The following is a 23,638-nucleotide window of genomic DNA, read 5'->3' on the forward strand; positions in this document are numbered from 1 at the left end:
TGGCCTTGATAATATGACTCCTTTAATAGATTTAAAAGAGCTGCGGTTATAAACCAGAACCCTTATTACGTGAACTAACACACCAGCAACAACTTGCTCTGCCTGTACCGGTCATCTTCCTGGACAATTATACAACACACACACACACACACACAGACAGACACACACACACACACAGACACACACAGACACACACACACATACATAAACACGCACAGACACACACAGACACACACACACATACATACATACACACGCACACGCACACACACACACAGACATACACACACACAGACACACCCCCACACATACACATACATACATACACACACACAAGCACACGCACACGCACGCACACACACACACACACACACACAGACACACACACACACACACACACACATACATACATACATACATACATACATACACACATACAAGCACACGCACACACACGCACACGCACACACACACACACAGACATACACACACACACAGACACACACACACACACACACACACACACAACACATAACTCAAATGATCTGCATTGGCCCCAACCAGGCCGAGCCAAACAGGTAGAATATAATGTGTCTGCAGGATGAAGTGACCTCTGTCTCCAAGTATCTGTGAACCTAAGAAGGCGTCAGTCGTTCAGCGAATGTCCCAGCCCCTATAGAGACCTACACCTACAGTAGCTACACAACCCTAGCTACAGCACAGGATGCTGTAAAGATTAAATAACAAGCTGTCTAGTTAAGCAGAATGACTCTTAATTGCCTCTAAATAAGCGACTCCAAATTGCACCCATTGGTGTAATCAGGATAAAGGGAGTATAGACTAGAGCAACATTACATTACGTCAAAACCCCTGTCATTATTATAATGAGATTTCTGGAGAATGTGAGCTCTATATGTCAAATGAGCCACAAACCAAATGGCCCGTGAGGGCCGCACATTAAAAGGTGATGTGAATGAGAGGTTGTTAGCCTTTACGTAAAAGGAAACTTGTTATGTGACCCATTTGCAAGCCAACGTCTTAATGGGACATGAGAAATATAACCAGAGGCCCTCCTCCCCCTTGCTAATTCTACATCCAACATTCAGTACTCAGCTGTTTGGATATGTATTCAATATAACACTGAGGTTAGTATTGATTCTATCCATCGTTTCCACATATACCAACACGGGTGCACTCTATTCTAATTAAAAAAGATACCGCTTTGGTTCGAATTGGTCAGGACAGTTAAAGGCATATCGATGTATATATCTCAACCTTGATGATCAAGTAAGCCTACAGTACAGCTTCAGTGTAGAATAGCCTATGTCTGTTGTAGACCACTAGGTGTCAGTCTATAGCAGGGTTACTCTTTCTCCCACGCAGGGTGTCCTCGTGCAGACTTAAGAGGTTTGATCATTCATTGAGTCGTTCGAACGCTCAGGCACACGTGTAATACTGGATATGTTAAGTGGGGTTTCTATCAGTGAAACGAAGTAAATGGTCAGTAGACCAATGATTGTGCAGTAAGCATCGATGTCACACCTTGTTGTCTTCAAGGTAAATTGATCAGGTAAGTCACACATATTTAGTCTATAAATACAAGATATAGACGTTCTATACTATACTGTCTATTGAATTGTATTGTGTAACAACAACAAAAAACACTGCTTAGACTCGTGTGTTTGTATCGAACATAGAAAAGAAACCTTCTCTTGAAACCTTGCCTACAATTATTTTAATTATTCTATTTAGATCACACCATTGTTTGTATGAGGCAATGCATCCCAGTGCATTCGGTGTCTGTAAATCTAAGTGTGCCTACGTACAGTGGAATAAAGCACAACTCTACTTTCTTTGTAAAAAAAAAAAAGAGAGAGAGAGAGAGAGAGAGAGAGAGAGAAATAGAGGGACCTGCAGCTTTAAGAAAGAGGTGTAATCATACAAGGATGACGCATGAATAATAATGAAAAGATTCTTCAAAACTCCTCCCCTCGGCCAGCGTGTGTGGTAGCTGTCTGGGCAGTTACCATATTTAAACAAGAGGATTGACCAGGGAAACGGGAGAATTAGTTAGGAAAACTCAGGGGATTCTTCCATCAGTTGAGAAGGTTGCAGGAGACTCTCTGTACAGGATCATACACTTAATAAATTTAGACATTTTATTTCATTAATTCAAAGAAAAAGACAATTCAATTTAGATTTTGTTTTGTTGTTGAAAGATTCCACATTTGCAATTTACCTGCGCGCTCCGTGGCTCCGGGGACGCAGTTGACTTGGAGAGAGAGTTATACAGAGAGGATAGAATCTCTCCAATATTGCATTATTACTGATTACAGGCAAAGCATAACTTTTAAAGTTGCATCATGCCATTTTTCATTTCATTGTGTTTGTACCTTTGGCTGGGGTTGTTACCTGGCCGGACAAGTACAGCCGTGAATGAAGACATTGAAGTATTGGTGATGTTGCCCAAAAATAACTCGTATATGTTCTCAATAGCAAGAGTGGCACCGGTCATCGAGTATGCAAAGCAGGGGTTGAAAATCGGCGGCGGTCTGTATTCGGGACTTAATTTCAAAGTGCGTTATGAGGATTCCGACTGTGGCAATGATGCACTCTTCTCCCTGGTGGACCGTTCCTGCGAGAAGAAACCGGACTTGGTGCTCGGTCCGGTGTGTGAATACGCCGCGGCGCCGGTTGTAAGGATGGCATCTCACTGGAACATCCCGGTAATATCGACAGGTGCTCTGGCCAGCGGTTTTAGAGACAAAGAGAAAGAATACTCTCACCTGACCCGAATCTCCCCGTCTTACCTAAAAATGGCAGAGACTTTCTTGGCGATGTTCCGTCATTTCAACTGGAAAGACGCGTTGCTGATCTTCGATGACGATAAGAAGGAGAGGAATTGTTACTTCACTATGGAAGGGGTGCACCTCAAACTCATGGAGGAATATCAGACTGTCACCTATTCCATCAACTCGAAAGATGAGCGCCTGAACACAGACGAAATCATCAAATATATCTACGAGAGTGAAGGTACTGTACTGAAAAGTCTCTACTCTGTCCCAGGGTATAGTTTTTAAATGTCAGAATAGTTGGTCCACTAGTCCCATCTGCTAATCGTGCCACCCATTCCACTTATTTCCACTTGTCATGTAATTTTATGCTTTATTGAAAGAAAAAAAACACGTATGTGAATGGCATGCGTTTCTGCTGCCCAGATATGCCCAGTATCTGAGGAACCTATCCATGGAATATGCCAAATATTTACAGGTAGGTTATGTGAAGAACCCATTGGATGTCAACAGGCATCAAGAACACATATTTGCAGTTGGCATATTCACACTAATGAAAATGAAATGGTTCCAATATTTGTTAATTGAATTACAACATGGTGTAGTTTCCCTCCCCGTACTGTGGTACTGTATGTATGTTAGAGCACTCCACACTATGCCAAGAGGTCTTGACCTTTATGGCACACTTTAAGGATGCTGGTTCAAGCATTGCTCAGACGGATCCCCCTCAATCGTTACAACAGTATACCTTCAGTCTGCTGAGACTGCTGTGTTATCAATGTGTCAGGTGCTTATAAACTGTGAATAATGACAATGGCACGTTTACCACAGTGGAGAACAGGTGCAACATGTCGGTTGCCATAGTTACTGTGACACCAGCGGATAAGTGGAATTGTGTTATATTTAAGCAATACGGCACGATAACCTGGGGTTTATTGCGTTTTAATAGGGTTAATGTTAGTTTCTGAATGGCTAGAAAGATAGTGGACAGTTGGTAACATGACTCAATATGCACCTACGCATACAGACCGTGTATATTACACAGTCGCATAAAGCAAAACCAACAACCATACAAACCGAAATTGGATACGCTGTAAACGAAGGTCCAAGGAGAAATAAAATGTAGCTAGCATTGATCTGTTTTTGTAGAGACATCTTTTTTTTGTCGGGGAGCATCTGGTGCCCTAATAACGTGGTGAGTGGTGAACATGCATTTTTCTGGTTCCTACTGTTATGACACAAGTCAAATCCTACCACATGTTTCTAGTTTGACCAACTGTTTTCAGCAACTGACATTTTATAATTAGGTTGACATATTGGAAGGTTTGCAAGCAAAAAAACTATTTAGCCCAGCTTCTAACCCTAGTGTTTGATATGCAATGCGATCTCCTCGTAGTGAAGTGTTCAGTGTCATGACGAGAAGGAAAACTTTTCTAGCTATGCCAGGGAAAATCGGGCTGCACCAACTCATTGTTATGGATGTATACAAATTAATATCAATAGAAAATAGCTTAAATAAGCGCAAAGGCAGCTACTTTGCTGTTATTCTGTCTGCAGAAGTAGTGACTGTGTTAGTTGGCTAGCTAGCAAGCAAGAGATAAGAACGTTGCTATCGAGCATGGCAACGGAACATAAAGCATGGCAGCAGAACATATAGCATGGCAACGGAATATATAGCATAGCAACGGAACATATAGCATGGCAACGGAATATATAGCATGGCAATTGAATATATAGCATGGCAACGGAATATATAGCATAGCAACGGAACATTTAGCATGGCAACGGAACATATAGCATGGCAACGGAACATATAGCATGGCAACGGAATATACAGCATGGCAACAGAGCATATAGCATGGCAACGGAACATATAGCATAGCAACGGAATATATAGCATAGCAACGGAACATATAGCATGGCAACAGAACATATAGCATGGCAACGGAACATATAGCATAGCAACAGAACATATAGCATGGCAACGGAACATATAGCATGGCAACGGAACATATAGCATGGCAACAGAACATATAGCATGGCAACGGAACATATAGCATGGCAACGGAACATATAGCATGGCAACGGAATATATCTCATGGCAACGGAACATATAGCATGGCAACGGAATATATCGCATGGCAAATGAACATATAGCATGGAAACGGAATATATAGCATAGCAACAGAACATATAGCATGGCAACGGAACATATAGCATGGCAACGGAATATATCGCATTGCAAATGAACATATAGCATGGCAACGGAACATATAGCATGGCAACAGAACATATAGCATGGCAACGGAATATATAGCGTGGCAATGGAACATATAGCATGGCAACGGAACATATAGCATGGCAACGGAACATATAGCGTGGCAACGGAACATATAGCGTGGCAATGGAATATATAGCATGGCAACGGAACATATAGCATGGCAACGGAATATATAGCGTGGCAACGGAACATATAGCATGGTAACGGAATATATAGCATGTCAACAGAACATATAGCATGGCAACGGAACATATACCATGGCAACGGAACATATAGCACGGCAACGGAACATATAGCATGGCAACGGAACGTATAGCACGGCAACGGAACATATAGCATGGCAACGGAACATATAGCATGGCAACGGAACATATAGCATGGCAACAGAACATATAGCATGGCAACGGAACATATAGCATGGCAACGGAACATATAGCATGGCAACGGAATATATCTCATGGCAACGGAACATGTAGCATGGCAACGGAATATATCGCATGGCAAATGAACATATAGCATGGCAACGGAATATATAGCATAGCAACAGAACATATAGCATGGCAACAGAACATATAGCGTGGCAACGGAATATATAGCATAGCAACAGAACATATAGCATGGCAACGGAACATATAGCATGGCAACGGAATATATCGCCTGGCAAATGAACATATAGCATGGCAACGGAACATATAGCATGGCAACAGAACATATAGCATGGCAACGGAATATATAGCGTGGCAATGGAACATATAGCATGGCAACGGAACATATAGCATGGCAACGGAACATATAGCGTGGCAACGGAACATATAGCGTGGCAACAGAATATATAGCATGGCAACGGAACATATAGCATGGCAACGGAATATATAGCGTGGCAACGGACATATAGCATGGTAACGGAATATATAGCATGTCAACAGAACATATAGCATGCCAACGGAACATATACCATGGCAACGGAACATATAGCACGGCAACGGAACATATAGCATGGCAATGGAACGTATAGCACGGCAATGGAACGTATAGCACGGCAACGGAACATATAGCACGGCAACAGAACATATAGCACGGCAACGGAACATATAGCATGGCAACGGAACATATAGCATGGCAACGGAACATATAGCATGGCAACGGAACATATAGCATGGCAACGGAACATATAGCATGGCAATGGAATATATAGCATAGCAACGGAACATATAGCATGGCAACAGAACATATAGCATGGCAACGGAACATATAGAATGAACAAGTGGGTTGCGTTCATAAATATAGAACTAACTAGCGTCCAAAAGAGGAGAAAGCATGAATTTGCTAGAAATATACATATACTAAAATATACATATATATTTCTACCGTTGAATGTGTTCTTTTATATTGTTTTCTCAGCAACTGTGGCATAAACAGGTTAAACACCTCCGTTCTGTACATTACCTTGGAAAAATGACCTCCTCAAAGGGACTCGGATCCGCCTTGTCCCGCTGCATTGTCCATTATTTCCAAGGTAATGTACAGAACATCAGCAGTTATCCCTTATGTTGTTCTTAGGTCTGAGGCGAAGGGCATTATTGCTTTTATAAAACTGTTGCCAACATACAAAAAAAAAGATTTCATTAAAAGTGTTATTGTAATGAGTAAATTTGTTTTATTTCATCCTTCCAGTAGATGATATTTAATTTACCTTTATTTAACTAGGCAAGTCAGTTAAGAACAAATTCTTATTTTCAATGACGGCCTAGGAGTTAAGGGTTAACTGCCTGTTCAGGGGCAGAACGACAGAGTTGTACCATTCATGCTCGGGGGGTTTGAACCTGCAACCTTCTGGTTAATAGTCCAACACTCTAACCACTAGGCTACCCTGCCGCCCCATGACGCCCCATGAATAGCCCAGGCAAAAGCCAGTTGCTATTTCTGAAGTTGCGAACCAAACAGGCTGGTTGTTAATTCTTTAGTTTTGGGATGTTTTGACCCAGTCGTTCATTCTATTCATTCCACGTTGCCGTGCTAAACAAATCATTGACATGTAGTTACCCACCGGGCTTACGCTGGTTGAATCAACCTGTTCTTACCCTTATTTCAGTGTTTACAATTAGATGAATTAGATGAAAATTAAAACAAAACCAATGTACTTTCCACAAATTATTTCACGTATGTTGTCAAATTTACATTGAAACAATGTTGATCCAACCAGTGTGTCTAACAAGCAGAGGTTCAGTGATGAAGAAATTCAATAAATTATTTTTTTGTTTATCAGACCAGGAGACATCCCATCTGAGGTGAAAGGTGACAGAACTAGAGAGGTGTTTATCAGACCAGGAGACATCCCATCTGAGGTAACAACTAGAGCAGTGTTTATCAGACCAGGAGACATCCCATCTGAGGTGAAAGGTAACAGAACTAGAGCAGTGTTTATCAGACCAGGAGACATCCCATCTGAGGTGAAAGGTGACAGAACTAGAGAGGTGTTTATCAGACCAGGAGACATCCCATCTGAGGTGAAAGGTGACAGAACTAGAGAGGTGTTTATCAGACCAGGAGACATCCCATCTGAGGTAACAACTAGAGCAGTGTTTATCAGACCAGGAGACATCCCATCTGAGGTGAAAGGTGACAGAACTAGAGAGGTGTTTATCAGACCAGGAGACATCCCATCTGAGGTGAAAGGTGACAGAACTAGAGAGGTGTTTATCAGACCAGGAGACATCCCATCTGAGGTAACAACTAGAGCAGTGTTTATCAGACCAGGAGACATCCCATCTGAGGTGAAAGGTAACAGAACTAGAGAGGTGTTTATCAGACCAGGAGACATCCCATCTGAGGTAACAACTAGAGCAGTGTTTATCAGACCAGGAGACATCCCATCTGAGGTGAAAGGTGACAGAACTAGAGCAGTGTTTATCAGACCAGGAGACATCCCATCTGAGGTGAAAGGTAACAGAACTAGAGCAGTGTTTATCAGACCAGGAGACATCCCATCTGAGGTGAAAGGTGACAGAACTAGAGAGGTGTTTATCAGACCAGGAGACATCCCATCTGAGGTAACAACTAGAGCAGTGTTTATCAGACCAGGAGACATCCCATCTGAGGTAACAACTAGAGCAGTGTTTATCAGACCAGGAGACATCCCATCTGAGGTGAAAGGTGACAGAACTAGAGCAGTGTTTATCAGACCAGGAGACATCCCATCTGAGGTCTTCGGTCTTCTCACTAAATTGTTTGTCGTGTCCAAACAGTTTGGGTTACAAACCCCTCTATGGAAAGGTGAGATTTTGTTTTGCTGTACCCCGGTACCAGTTGAAAAAAGTATTTTGGAAGTATATATGGAGACTATTTAGTGCCAAAAATAAGGTGTTAAATACATTTTAAAAAAAATGTTATAATTACGTTTTTTCTGATTTTTCTCATACAATTATCTCTCAGATTTAGGAGTGACACTTAAGAACAAACTTCCCCCTCCAGCTTAGACAGGGTTTAGACTCTTATGGGTTAATATATCATTTAGAAATAGGCAACCAGAAGCTTATTGTCAAGTCAATAATATAGTTATGGAGGATAGCTAGGCTAACGTTACTTCTCCTTTGTTAGCTAGCTAGCCAACTAAAGCTAACACACAATCACATCAAGCAGCTGCAATATTAATTTTTTTTTAAACATTTTTATTTCACTTTTATTTAGCCAGGTAAGCTAGTTGAGAACAAGTTCTCATTTACAATGACAGCAAACTATGTGTATTTTTGTTTGTTTTACCATATCTATATAGCCATTTCTTTGGATATATCCATTATATCTAATGATACTGAGTAGAGTTGCACATTTTGGGGAATATTCAGAGGTGGAAGCTTTCCGTGGGAATCAATGGGAATATATGGGAATTAACGGAAATATATACAAATTAATATTAATACCATTTAAATGTTTTTTTTGCATTGGCTATGTTTACCATATCATATGGAGACAGAAACATAAACCTTTTACCTTATCATGAGTAGACATAATAGAAATTATCATAAGTACACATAATTGCAAAAGATTAAATCCTTCCAATAGAAAAAAACGAATTGAACTTTAAATGAGATGACTCTTCACATGGGAGGATTTCACTGTACAACAAAAGGGAATATTGAATGATCCCCAATGATCCATCACATCTCCCAAAAACGTCTTCAACATCTGTAAACTGACAGTCTAGAAACTAAAGCTTTGGTTGTCTTCCTCTCAGTCTTCCATGTCTTCTCCATGGACCTCCTCAATGTCCACCTCTTGAACATCAGACTCTGAGGTCTCATCTTCACTGTCACTTTCCAACCCTGTTGAGGATGGCTCGTTGTCAGGCTCAAAAAGCCTCAAATTTGCCCGGATGGCCAAAAATCTTTCAACCCTTGTATTGGTCAGCCTGTTGCGTGCTTTGGTGTGTGTGTTCCCAAACAAGGACCAGTTGCGCTCTGAGGCGGCTGATGTTGGTGGGATTTGGAGGATGATGGAGGCAACAGGGGAAAGAGCCTCAGATCCACAAAGTCCATTCCAACAGGTGGCTGATGAGATGTTTGGCACAACTGCCATATTGCATTTCCATCCCAAAGCCCTTGCTTGGAAGTGTACTTCGCCAGACTGCCAAGAACCTTGCCCTCATCCAGGCCAAGGTGGCGAGACACGGTAGTGATGACAACATAGGCCTTGTTGATCTCTGCACCAGACAGGATGCTCTTGCCAGCATACTTGGGGTCCAACATGTACGCTGCGGTGTGTATGGGCTTCAGGCAGAAGTCTTCACACTTTTTGATGTATTTCAGAACTGCAGTTTCCTCTGCTTGGAGCAACAGTGAAGTGGGCAGGGCAGTACAGATTTCTTCTCTTACATCTGCAAGCAGAGTCTTAACATCAGACAGGATGGCATTGTCTCCCTCAATCTGTCCACTGGCTACTGCTATAGGTTTCAGGAGTTTCAGGCTGCTTACCACTCTCTCCAAAAATACATCATCCAGGAGGATCCTCTTGATGTTGCTGTACATATCGGCAGACTGAGATATGGCCATTTCTTGGAGAGACTCCTTCCCCTCCAGGAGACTGTCAAACATGACGACAACACCACCCCAACAGGTGTTGCTGGGCAGATTTAATGTGGTGCTCTTATTCTTCTCACTTTGCTTGGTGAGATAGATTGCTGCTATAACCTGATGACCCTTCACATACCTAACCATTTCCTTGGCTCTCTTGTAAGTGTATCCATTGTTTTCAGTGCCATGATGTCCCTGAGGAGCAGATTCAATGTATTAGCAGCACAGCCAATGGGTGTGATGTGAGGGTAGGACTCCTCCACTTTAGACCAAGCAGCCTTCATGTTCGCAACATTGTCTGTCACCAGTGCAAATACCTTCTGTGGTCCAAGGTCATTGATGACTGCCTTCAGCTCATCTGCAATGTAGAGACAGGTGTGTCTGTTGTCCCTTATGTCTGTGCTCTTGTAGAATACTGGTTGAGGGGTGGAGATGATGTTGTTAATTATTCCTTGCCCACAAACATTTGACCGCCCATCAGAGATGATTGCAATACAATCTGCTTTCTCTATGATTTGCTTGACCTTCACTTGAACTCTGTTGAACTCTGCATCCAGCAAATGAGTAGATAAAGCATGTCTGGTTGAAGGGGGGTATGCTGGGTGAAGAACATTCAGAAATCTCTTCCAATACACATTGCCTGTGAGCATCAGAGGTTAAGCAGTTGCATACACAGCTCGAGCAAGACATTCATCAGCATTTCTCTAACTATGTTCCTCCATTGAGACAAGAAAACGTTGGATTCCAGGAGGACCATGAGCTGTTGAGGGAACTTTATGCACTTGGCCAGATGATTCTGCATCTTTATTGTATTCTTCACAGATGATTTGGTACATTATTTGCAAATGTACAAGCTTTTCCTTCTACATTAGCTGCAGTGAAATGTGTCCACACATCAGAGAGTGCCCGTGGCATTTTCCTGTAAAGATGACAAAAAATTTGTAAAAAAACAACAAATACCATTCCATGTACAGATAAATAGTTAAGCAGTTAGATTAAACAACTCTTTTGTCAGATAAATGTTTTACAATGAAACATGTATGGTTAGCAGGCTGAAGCAAGCTAAAAACCAACAGTGTAGCAAAAACTACCATGTGGGTTTTAGCCTGTGGGTGGATGGAGTGATGGGGGTGATGGATGGATGGGTGGATGGTTGGATGGATTGGCAGCATGGATTCAAGGGGAAACTGTGATGGGGCATCCTTTTCTGAAATGCCTTCTCTGTATCTCTTCATTCAGACTGGTAATGCAACTAGACCTATGTTTAATGTTTGCACAGAGGCATCCTCTGTTCATTCATGGCTCTCCTTTAACCTCTTGGATATAGGGGGCGCTCTTTTAATTTATGGATAAAAAATGTGCCCGTTTTAAGCGCAATATTTTGTCACGGAAAGATGCTCGACTATGCATATAATTGGCAGCTTTGGAAAGAAAACACTCTAACGTTTCCAAAACTGCAAAGATATTATCTGTGAGTGCCACAGAACTCATGCTACAGGCGAAACCAAGATGAAACTTCAACCAGGAAATGGGCAGAATTTTTGAGGCTCTGTTTTCCATTGTCTCCTTATATGGCTGTGAATGCGCCGGGAATGAGCCTGCCCTTTCTATCGTTTCTCCAAGGTGTCTGCAGCATTGTGACGTATTTGTAGGCATACCATTGGAAGATTGGCCATAAGAGACTACATTTACCAGGGGTCCGCCCGGTGTCCTTTGTCTAAATTGGTGCGTAATCTACAAGCTGCACGCAGTCATCCAGTGATTGAGAGGAGAGAGGAGGCTTTCAACGAACGATATATCATGAAGAGATATGTGAAAAACACCTTGAGGATTGATTCTAAACAACGTTTACCATGTTTCAGTCGATATTATGGAGTTAATTTGGAAAAAAGTTTGGCGTTTTGATGACTGATTTTTCGGGTTTTTTTGGTAGCCAAACGTGATGCACCAAACGGAGCGATTTCTCCTAAACAAATAATCTTTCAGGAAAAACTGAGCATTTGCTATCTAACTGAGAGTCTCCTCATTGAAAACATCTGAAGTTCTTCAAAGGTAAATGATTTTATTTGAATGATTTTCTGGTGTTTGTGAAAATGTTGCCTGCTGATGCTAACGCTAAATGCTATGCTAGCTGCGCTAGCTGTTACACAAATGCTTGTTTTGCTATGGTTGAGAAGCATATTTTGAAAATCTGAGATGACAGTGTTGTTAACAAAAGGCTAAGCTTGAGAGCTAGCATATTCATTTCATTTCATTTGCGATTTTCATGAATAGTTAACGTTGTGTTATGCTAATGAGCTGCGGGGATAATCACACTCCTGGATACAGGTTTTTTTCGTAGCTAAACGTGACGCACCAAACGGAGCGATTTCTCCTAAACAAATAATCTTTCAGGAAAAACTGAGCATTTGCTATCTAACTGAGAGTCTCCTCATTGAAAACATCTGAAGTTCTTCAAAGGTAAATGATTTTATTTGAATGATTTTCTGTTTTTTGTGAAAATGTTGCCTGCTGATGCTAAAGCTAAATGCTACGCTAGCTGCGCTAGCTGTTACACAAATGCTTGTTTTGCTATGGTTGAGAAGCACATTTAGAAAATCTGAGATGACAGTGTTGTTAACAAAAGGCTAAGCTTGAGAGCTAGCATATTAATTTCCTTTCATTTGCGATTTTCATGAATAGTTAACGTTGCGTTATGGTAATGAGCTTGAGGCTGTATTCACGATCCCGGATCCGGGATGGCTCGACGCAAGAAGTTAACAGACTAAAAGAGAGAGATGAAGGGAGAGAGAATAGTGAGACAGACAGAGAGACAGAGAGACAGACAGACAGACAGACAGACAGACACCTTGAGACATGATCTAGACAAGCAAGCGAGTGGTTCATTTGGGGACTCGTAAAAATAGTTAATATTCTGTAAGTATTCTCTTAATGTTCATTTACAGCGGGGCTGGAAGGGGCAGAGTCTAAAGCAAGGTTACATCATCTTCACCATTGTGAATCATAATATTTTAGAGAATGACTACATTAAATCATTCTGTTACCTGGTGACTCACGTTGTGGACTCATTGAGTAGTGTCGTGACTTTGGCTATGCCGGATTAAGTGATATTCTATAAAATAATTTCTCTGTAATTAAGCTAATCAGGTAAATAATTAACTAGAAAGTCAGGGCACCACGAAATAATGTTTATAGACCTGTTGTCTTCTGAATAAACTCTTAAAGACCTGGTCATCTTTTACATCAGTAGCAGTCAATATTTAATCGTCACCTTATTCAGTCTCATCTGAAAGTTGTACATTCTTGGTTATCTTCACGAACCCTGGCTAACAAGTTGAATCAGCAATTCAAAATTGGGTTTAATTATTTATTTACTAAATACCTAAATAATCACACAGAATTACATATACACAGAATGCATCACACATTGATTACAAATGATGTCATAAAGGAAAACGTCCCTAGTGGACAGAACAGATATGACAGCTGGTTACACAAAGGAAAGGGGTTGGGTTTTGAATGAAAGAGCGGGAAGACTAAGGAACAAAGAGATTTTGTTAGCAGATACTCTGTCCATCCTCTCCTAGCCCATGTCTACAGTTGCTGTTCTAACGCGACGGCTAGGAGGTATCACTAAGGGTTCAAAGTTCATACCAAGTTGCCATGCTATATGCTCATGCTATATTCTGACTGGTATAGTCAAAATTCATCCATCCGGCATGTAGGTTGTCACCTTCACATTGAAATTCAATTTCGTTAGGTTCTTGCTGAGGTTGGCATAGTTCTGTAGGTGGTCTTTGTCCTTTCAACGTGGGGACCTCAAGTCCACATGTCCTTGGAACAGGAAGTTGAATTTTCACCAACGGGTTTATATAGTGATGAAAGAAGGGCGTGGTTCATAGTTTACAACCAGTGTCTGTTCACTTGGGCGGGGCCTCTGAGTGAGCAGAGTTTCTCTATGACAAACCGTTCTCTCATTAAAGAAGGTAAAATTACATTGAATCTTTTCACAAATAGTTTCATATTTAAACATTATTATTTAAATATTAAACATTTTGTCATCCTGTCATTAGTAATAATGTCTCAGACGCCAACTTATCTGACATCATATTCATTAAGTACCAACGCATATTTTAAACTGGTTGGATTACCGAAATATGGTTCCGTTTCTCACCTTTTGATGTTACCAGACTCTCTATGTTACAAAGGCATTTCCAATAGTCAGTAGAGTAGAGAGAGGAAAAAGGGGAAAGGTGTTTATGGGGGTCATAAACCTCCCCAACGGGCCAACGTCATGACAGTTGGGTATGTAAACATCAACCATGTCTCTGTTGTCGAAGCACATGGAGATGCAGTACATGCTATCATATTTACCCACTGTTCTCTTCTTGACATGGAACAAGCTATTCAAGCTAGAATAAGCTGCTTTGTACTGTGTTATTAACTAGGTACAGTAATGTACTGTGTTATTAACTAGTAACAGTAATGTACTGTGTTGTTAACTAGTAACAGTAATGTACTGTGTTGTTAACTAGGTACAGTAATGTACTGTGTTATTAACTAGTAACAGTAATATACTGTGTTATTAACTAGTAACAGTAATGTACTGTATTATTAACTAGTAACAGATAAAACTGCCTTTGACTTCAACCTGCCGTGTTAATGAAGTCAAAACCCTTTGGATCAGTTATCTGTACAGCTGCTGCGACTATCTTTTCATTTCTTTGATCTGCTCCCCCATCTTCTCCGAGCAGAGCAGAGCAGGCCCGTTGCACTAGCGACTCCAGACTCCGCACAGACACAGTGTGTACACAAGCTCTCGTTCACATTCGCTTGTAAATATCCAAATTCATCAAAAATGACATTCGGTAGTTTTTAACTAAATATGTATAACTTTATAAGCTGGACTGCCTCTCTTTGCAAAACAAGTATGTTTTGTTTGCTTTCGTTAGCATATTTAGCTAGCAGCCTCCATGGAAATGTGCTATTACTTGTAATTATTTTGTTATAATTTTTTGCGTTTATGTTTGGCGCCACCTTGTGTACCAAGCCGGTAATACTGTAAATCCCAGGTTGAAAGAAGGATGGTAGGAGGATATGACAATCTAGATACCGCCCAACCCCAGCGCGCACAAACACACACACACACACACACACACACACACACACACACACACACACACACACACACACACACACACACACACACACACACACACAAATAGATGAGAAGCCTCAATACTCAGGGTATGACCCTCTATAGGATAATGATACAAGCCTCAATACTCAGGGTATGACCCTCTATAGGATAATGATACGAGCCTCAATACTCAGGGTATGACCCTCTATAGGATAATGATACAAGCCTCAATACTCAGGGTATGACCCTCTATAGGATAATGATACAAGCCTCAATACTCAGGGTATGACCCTCTATAGGATAATGATACAAGCCTCAATACTCAGGGTATGACCCTCTATAGGATAATGATACGAGCCTCAATACTCAGGGTATGACCCTCTATAGGATAATGATACGAGCCTCAATACTCAGGGTATGACCCTCTATAGGATAATGATACGAGCCTCAATACTCAGGGTATGACCCTCTATAGGATAATGATACAAGCCTCAATACTCAGGGTATGACCCTCTATAGGATAATGATACGAGCCTCAATACTCAGGGTATGACCCTCTATAGGATAATGATACAAGCCTCAATACTCAGGGTATGACCCTCTATAGGATAATGATACAAGCCTCAATACTCAGGGTATGACCCTCTATAGGATAATGATACAAGCCTCAATACTCAGGGTATGACCCTCTATAAGATAATGATACGAGCCTCAATACTCAGGGTATGACCCTCTATAGGATAATGATACAAGCCTCAATACTCAGGGTATGACCCTCTATAGGATAATGATACAAGCCTCAATACTCAGGGTATGACCCTCTATAGCCCTCAAACTCAACTCTGGACGAAGCCAGTTCCACTGCATTGTTTCATTGTTTCCCACTAATCCGGGACTGATTTAAACCTTTGGACACCAGGTGGGTGCAATGGATTATCAGGTAGAACAGAAAACCGGCAGGCTCCGGACCTCGTAGGCTTAATCGTTTGATACTCCACCTCAGTAGGATAATGATAAACAAATGTGCACAGAATGCAAGAATCGTTGCTTCACAACGTGTACATTGTCAGTTGTTTTAGCTTGTCATATTGTAGAGGTTTAGACCATGTTTGAGAAACACATGCACTGTACATCAAGAACCCAAGTTTAGTGACATTAAAGGGACAATCCTGAATTTGTGTTTTACCCAGACGGCAGTCCCACCCCTTCTTCTTTACTGGAAAGATGAGGGAGTGGATGGGGGCCGGAGATATTGAACCACTCTCAAATTCATTGATGGAAAAAAACGGAAATATTGAATATTGTACCTTTTTATGAACATGTGAAACTCCTGAACTTGTTCACAGTTCAGGTGTCGATGGAATCTATTACATATCTGTAGGTGTTGTCATCAGAGAGCCAATGGTTGAGGCTACGCTGCCTACCTAGTTCTACAGTACAGACAGAGAAGAGAGAAAGAGTGCCAGAGACAGAGACACACACAGACAGACAGACAGAGACAGAGACAGACAGACAGACAGACCGACAGACAGACAGACAGACAGACAGACAGACAGACAGACAGACAGACAGACAGACAGACACAGACAGACAGACAGACAGACAGACAGACAGACAGACAGACAGACACAGACAGACACAGACAGACAGACAGACAGACAGACAGACAGACAGACAGACAGACACAGACAGACAGACAGACAGACAGACAGACAGACAGACAGACAGACAGACAGTACATAGCCCCGAGTCAGCCTAGCTTGTTAATTAAGGATCCTACCCTGCTCCGGCATCAAGGTCAGGAGACGTCATTGGGATGGTTTCCAGCAACATTGACGTCTTTTTTTTATTCATACATAACCTGCCTGTTATTATCACAGCATGCTGTTATGTTTCCATTCCCAACATGTTGCAGCGGCTGACATGGCCTAAACGTCAACAGCACAATGGAATGCAAAACAGGACTATTGACATGGATCCTTGCCTTGTGGGCACGGCATCAACACATCCCTTCAATAACGACCCAGAGATTTAATGAGATGTATTAGTATACTACACTATGATCTACTTTACATCTATTAATGTCAGGATGGTATGGTTAAAGTGACTATGCATATATGATGAACAGAGAGTAGCAGAAGCGTAAAAAGAGGGGTTGACGGGTGGTGGGACACAATGCAGATAGCCCGGTTGGGAGCACTGGTTGGTTGGGCAAATTGAGGTAGTATGTACATGAATGTATAGTTAAAGTGACTACGCATGTATGATAAACAGAGAGTAGCAGCAGCATAAAAGAGGGGTTGGGGGGAGGGGGGGGGGCAAACACAATGCAAATAGTCATTTGGTTACCTGTTCAGGAGTCTTATGGCTTGGGGGTAAAAACTGTTGAGAAGCCTTTTTGTCCTAAACTTGGCACTCCGGTACCGCTTGCCATGCGGTAGTAGAGAGAACAGTCTAAGACTGGGGTGGCTGGGGTCTTTGACAGTTTATAAAGGCCTTCCTCTGACACCGCCTGGTGTAGAGGTCCTGGATGGCAGGCAGCTTTGCCCCAGTGATATACTGGGCCGTACGCACTACCCTCTGAAGTGCCTTGTGGTCGGAGGCCGAGCAATTGTCGTACCAGGTAGTGATGCAACGGGCCAGGATGCTCTCGATGTTGCAGCTGTAGAACCTTTTGAGGATCTCAGGACCCATGCCAAATCTTTTTAGTTTCCTGAGGGGGAATAGGCTTTGTCATGCCCTCTTCATGACTGTCTTGGTGTGTTTGGATCAATCTAGTTTGTTGTTGATGTGGACACCAAGGAATTTGAAGCTCTCAACCTGCTCCTCTACAGCCCCGTCGATGAGAATGGGGACGTGCTCGGTGCTGTAGTCCACAATCATCTCCTTAGTCTTAGTTACGTTGAGGGATAGGTTGTTATTCTGGCACCACCCGGCCAGGTCTCTGACCTCCTCCCTATAGGCTGTCTCATCGTTGTCGGGGACCAGGCCTACCACTGTTGTGTCGTCAGCAAACTTAATGGTTTTGGAGTCATGCCTGGCCATGCAGTCGTGGGTGAACAGGGAGTACAGGAGAGGACTGAGCACGCACCCCTGGGGAGCTCCAGTGTTCAGGATCAGCGTGGCAGATGTGTTTCTACCTACCCTCACCACCTGGGGGCGGCCCGTCAGGAAGTCCAAGATCCAGTTGCAGAGGGAGGTGTTTAGTCCCAGTTTCCTTAGCTTAGTGATGAGCTTTGAGGGTACTATGGTGTTGAACGCTGAGCTGTAGTCAATGAACAGCATTCTCACATAGGTGTTCCTTTTGCCAGGTGGGAAAGGGCAGTGTGGAGTGCAACTCTGTGGATACACGTGGCATCTCCCTCATTAACCAATCCAACTCTGTGGATACACGTGGCGTCTCCATCATTAACCAATCCAACTCTGTGGATACACGTGGCGTCTCCATCATTAACCAATCCAACTCTGTGGATACACGTGGCGTCTCCGTCATTAACCAATCCAACTCTGTGGATACACGTGGCGTCTCCATCATTAACCAATCCAACTCTGTGGATACACGTGGAGTCTATTTTGGTTTGGTCAGGGCGTGAGTTGGGGTGGGTATTCTATGTTCTATGTTGTGTAGTTCTATGTTTTTGGCCGGGTAGGGTAGTAGTTGTTCCAATACATCAAAGAGAGACAAAGAGAGAGGGACAGATAGACACACACACAGAGACTGGGAGAATGAGAAACAGAGAGAGAGAGACACACAGAGAGAGACAGAGAGAGAAGGACAGATAGACACACACATAGAGACTGAGAGAGTGAGAAACAGAGAGACAGACAGAGAGAGACAGACAGAGAGAGAGACAGAGAGAGAGAGAGACAGAAAGACAGACAGACAGACAGACAGACAGACAGACAGACAGACAGACAGACAGACAGACAGACAGACAGACAGACAGAGACACAGCTAGAGAGAGACACAGAGAGAGAGATACAGAGAGAGAGAGAGAGAGAGAGACAGACATACAGACAGACAGACAGAGACAGACAGACAGACAGACAGACAGACAGACAGACAGACAGACAGACAGACAGACAGACAGACAGACAGACAGACAGACAGACAGACAGACAGACAGAGAGAGAGAGACACAGAGAGAGAGAGAGACAGAGAGAGAGAGAGAGAGAGAGACATACAGAGAGAGAGAGAGACAGACAGACAGACAGACAGACAGACAGACAGACAGACAGACAGACAGAGAGAGACAGACAGACAGACAGAGACACAGAGAGAGAGAGACACACAGAGAGAAAGAGAGAGAGAGACACACACAGAGAGAAAGAGAGAGAGAGAGTGAGACAGAAGCACAGAGAGTGACACACACACACAGAGGACTGTTGTGTTCCTCTCTCTCGTCATGCCTCATTAAAGGGTGCTGTAGCAGCAGCAGCAGGAGCACTGAGATGAAGAGTGTCCCTCTTTCTGGGAGCGGGAGGATATTCCAGGAGCCATGAGGCGCTGTGCGCCAGCCCCCCCCCCCCGACCAGCCACCCCGACCCTCCACTATAGTGACAGAGCTGTGGGAATGTTCCAGCAGACGCTGGATTTATCCCAAATATAACCCTATTCCCTAAACAGTGTACTACTTCTGACCAAAGCCTTATGGACCCAGGTCAACAGTAGTGCACTGTACAGGGGATAGGCTGCCATTTGGCACTCAGTGTCTTAATGTGCCCTATTGACCACGGCTAGTCGACGCGGGGACACTCTGACAAGTTATTTCCAAACCCTCCAACTCGCCTTGTTGTTTGTTTGTCTGTTTGTTGTTTATTTTAAAAACCCTAACATTTCATGGTTACCAGACAGGTTTTCTATGGATATTTGGGTGACGGCTGAGGGCTGTAGGGTCTGTACTGTAGGGTCTGTATCTACTGTAGGGTCTGTATCTACCCTACAATATCCAAGATGGCGTAGCAGTAAGTCGTCCTGTCGTGTCGTGTCCCTGTATATTTTGTTTATATTTTGTTTATTTTTCGTTTTTTTACATATTTTTCGTTTTTTACATAGCTATCCCTTTAAAAACATTTTGCTAAACCTAAGCTTCCAAATACGCTGGATCTTCACAACTAGCTATCTAGCTAAACTGCAACCCTGGATGATTACCCCTGGCTAGCGTTTCCACCCACTTAGCTTGAAGCTAGCCCGGCCTGCGCTACCACCGTAGCATACTCCTGAGCTACAATACCCGGGCCCACGACCGGTCTATCGATGTCACCGCATGAAGAGGAATAAACAGACTCACCCCATCGCGACGTCCCCCAAAGGCTAACTCTCTAGCCCTCGCTATCTCCCTGCTTGCTAATTCGGCCTGCTAACTGCTAGCTTGTCCAGCTCCGGTCCGCTAACTGCTACCTTGTCTAGCCCGGGCCTACAAACTGTTAGCTTGTTAGCACAGGCCTGCTAACCGCCTGAATCGCCGCGTCCCAAACGCCCACCGGACCCATATTTACTTTCTATCTCTTTTGACTTTTAATTTGTTTATACCTTCCGGAAACCTGCCTCACCCAATGTGATACGGAATCGCTATTATTTTTTATTTATTTTTAGAACACACTCAAGAACCTCCAGAAGCTAACCAGCTAACTAGCTACAAGCTATTTAGTCATTGTTCGTTTTTTTAACCTGGATAACACTCGCCAGTCCAGCTTCCCTTCCCCATCCACCGCTGCCCCCTGGACACTGATCTCTTGGCTACATAGCTGATGCACGCTGGACTGTCCATAAATCACGGTACTCCATTCTGCTTGTTTGTTTTATCTGTTGGCCCCGTTGCCTAGTCTACGCCATTTTACCTGCTGTTGTTGTGCTAGCTGATTAGCTGTTGTCTCACCTACTGTTTTAGCTAGCTTTCCCAATTCAACACCTGTGATTACTGTATGCCTCGCTGTATGTCTCTCTCAAATGTCAATATGCCTTGTATACTGTTGTTCAGGTTAGTTATCATTGTTTTAGTTCACAATGGAGCCCCTAGTTCCACTCTTCATACCCCTGATAACTCCTTTGTCCCACCTCCCACACATGCGGTGACCTCACCCATTACTACCAGCATGTCCAGAGATACAACCTCTCTCATCATCACCCAGTGCCTGGGCTTACCTCCGCTGTACCCGCACCCCACCATACCCCTGTCTGCGCATTATGCCCTGAATATATTCTACCATGCCCAGAAACCTGCTCCTCTTATTCTCTGTCCCCAACGCTCTAGGCGACCAGTTTTGATAGCCTTTAGCCGCACCCTCATACTACTCCTTCTCTGTTCCGCGGGTGATGTGGAGGTAAACCCAGGCCCTGCATGTCCCCAGGCACCCTCATTTGTTGACTTCTGTGTTCGAAAAAGCCTTGGTTTCATGCATGTCAACATCAGAAGCCTCCTCCCTAAGTTTGTCTTACTCACTGCTTTAGCACACTCTGCTAACCCTGATGTCCTTGCTGTGTCTGAATCCTGGCTCAGGAAGGCCACCAAAAATTCAGAGATTTCCATACCCAACTATAACATCTTCCGTCAAGATAGAACTGCCAAAGGGGGAGGAGTTGCAGTTTACTGCAGAGATGGCCTGCAAAGTAATGTCATACTTTCCAGGTCCATACCCAAACAGTTCGAACTACTAATTTTGAAAATTACTCTCTCCAGAAATAAGTCTCTCACGGTTGCCGCCTGCTACCGACCCCCCTCAGCTCCCAGCTGTGCCCTGGACACCATTTGTGAATTGATCGCCCCCCATCTAGCTTCAGAGTTTGTTCTGTTAGGTGACCTAAACTGGGATATGCTTAACACCCCGCCAGTCCTACAATCTAAGCTAGATGCCCTCAATCTCACACAAATCATCAAGGAACCCACCAGGTACAACCCTAACTCTGTAAACAAGGGCACCCTCATAGACGTCATCCTGACCAACTGGCCCTCCAAATACACCTCCGCTGTCTTCAACCAGGATCTCAGCGATCACTGCCTCATTGCCTGTATCCGCTACGGAGCCGCAGTCAAACGACCACCCCTCATCACTGTCAAACGCTCCCTAAAACACTTCTGTGAGCAGGCCTTTCTAATCGACCTGGCCCGGGTATCCTGGAAGGACATTGACCTCATCCCGTCAGTTGAGGATGCCTGGTCATTCTTTAAAAGTAACTTCCTCACCATTTTAGATAAGCATGCTCCGTTCAAAAAATGCAGAACTAAGAACAGATACAGCCCTTGGTTCACCCCAGACCTGACTGCCCTCGACCAGCACAAAAACATCCTGTGGCGGACTGCAATAGCATCGAATAGTCCCCGTGATATGCAACTGTTCAGGGAAGTCCGGAACCAATACACGCAGTCAGTCAGGAAAGCTAAGGCCAGCTTCTTCAGGCAGAAGTTTGCATCCTGTAGCTCCAACTCCAAAAAGTTCTGGGACACTGTGAAGTCCATGGAGAACAAGAGCACCTCCTCCCAGCTGCCCACTGCACTGAGGCTAGGTAACACGGTCACCACTGATAAATCCATGATTATCGAAAACTTCAATAAGCATTTCTCAACGGCTGGCCATGCCTTCCGCCTGGCTACTTCAACCTCGGCCAACAGCTCCGCCCCCCCCGCAGCTCCTCGCCCAAGCCTCTCCAGGTTCTCCTTTACCCAAATCCAGATAGCAGATGTTCTGAAAGAGCTGCAAAACCTGGACCCGTACAAATCAGCTGGGCTTGACAATCTGGACCCTCTATTTCTGAAACTATCTGCCACCATTGTCGCAACCCCTATTACCAGCCTGTTCAACCTCTCTTTCATCTCGTCTGAGATCCCCAAGGATTGGAAAGCTGCCGCAGTCATCCCCCTCTTCAAAGGGGGAGACACCCTGGACCCAAACTGTTACAGACCTATATCCATCCTGCCCTGCCTATCTAAGGTCTTCGAAAGCCAAGTCAACAAACAGGTCACTGACCATCTCGAATCCCACCGTACCTTCTCCGCTGTGCAATCTGGTTTCCGAGCCGGTCATGGGTGCACCTCAGCCACACTCAAGGTACTAAACGACATCATAACCGCCATCGATAAAAGACAGTACTGTGCAGCCGTCTTCATCGACCTCGCCAAGGCTTTCGACTCTGTCAATCACCATATTCTTATCGGCAGACTCAGTAGCCTCGGTTTTTCGGATGACTGCCTTGCCTGGTTCACCAATTACTTTGCAGACAGAGTTCAGTGTGTCAAATCGGAGGGCATGCTGTCCGGTCCTCTGGCAGTCTCTATGGGGGTGCCACAGGGTTCAATTCTCGGGCCGACTCTTTTCTCTGTGTATATCAATGATGTTGCTCTTGCTGCGGGCGATTCCCTGA

The 23,638-nt window shown here is 43.6% G+C and overlaps 1 protein-coding gene across 2 annotated transcripts in view; it reads left to right on the forward strand.

Moving 5' to 3' along the window:
- The first annotated feature begins 2,058 nt into the window (after positions 1 to 2,058).
- LOC109875913 (atrial natriuretic peptide receptor 3) overlaps positions 2,059 to 23,638 on the forward strand; it is an 89,076-nt gene continuing 67,496 nt past the window's right edge. For both annotated transcript variants that reach the window (XM_031829555.1, XM_031829554.1), the window contains exon 1: positions 2,059 to 3,033. In XM_031829555.1, coding sequence (XP_031685415.1) covers positions 2,364 to 3,033 — 670 coding nt within the window. In that variant the 5' untranslated portion in view covers positions 2,059 to 2,363. The remainder of the gene's footprint in view (positions 3,034 to 23,638) is intronic.

The sequence above is a fragment of the Oncorhynchus kisutch genome, linkage group LG8 (assembly GCF_002021735.2).
Source record: "Oncorhynchus kisutch isolate 150728-3 linkage group LG8, Okis_V2, whole genome shotgun sequence".
In the NCBI taxonomy this organism is placed as follows: Eukaryota; Metazoa; Chordata; class Actinopteri; order Salmoniformes; family Salmonidae; genus Oncorhynchus; species Oncorhynchus kisutch.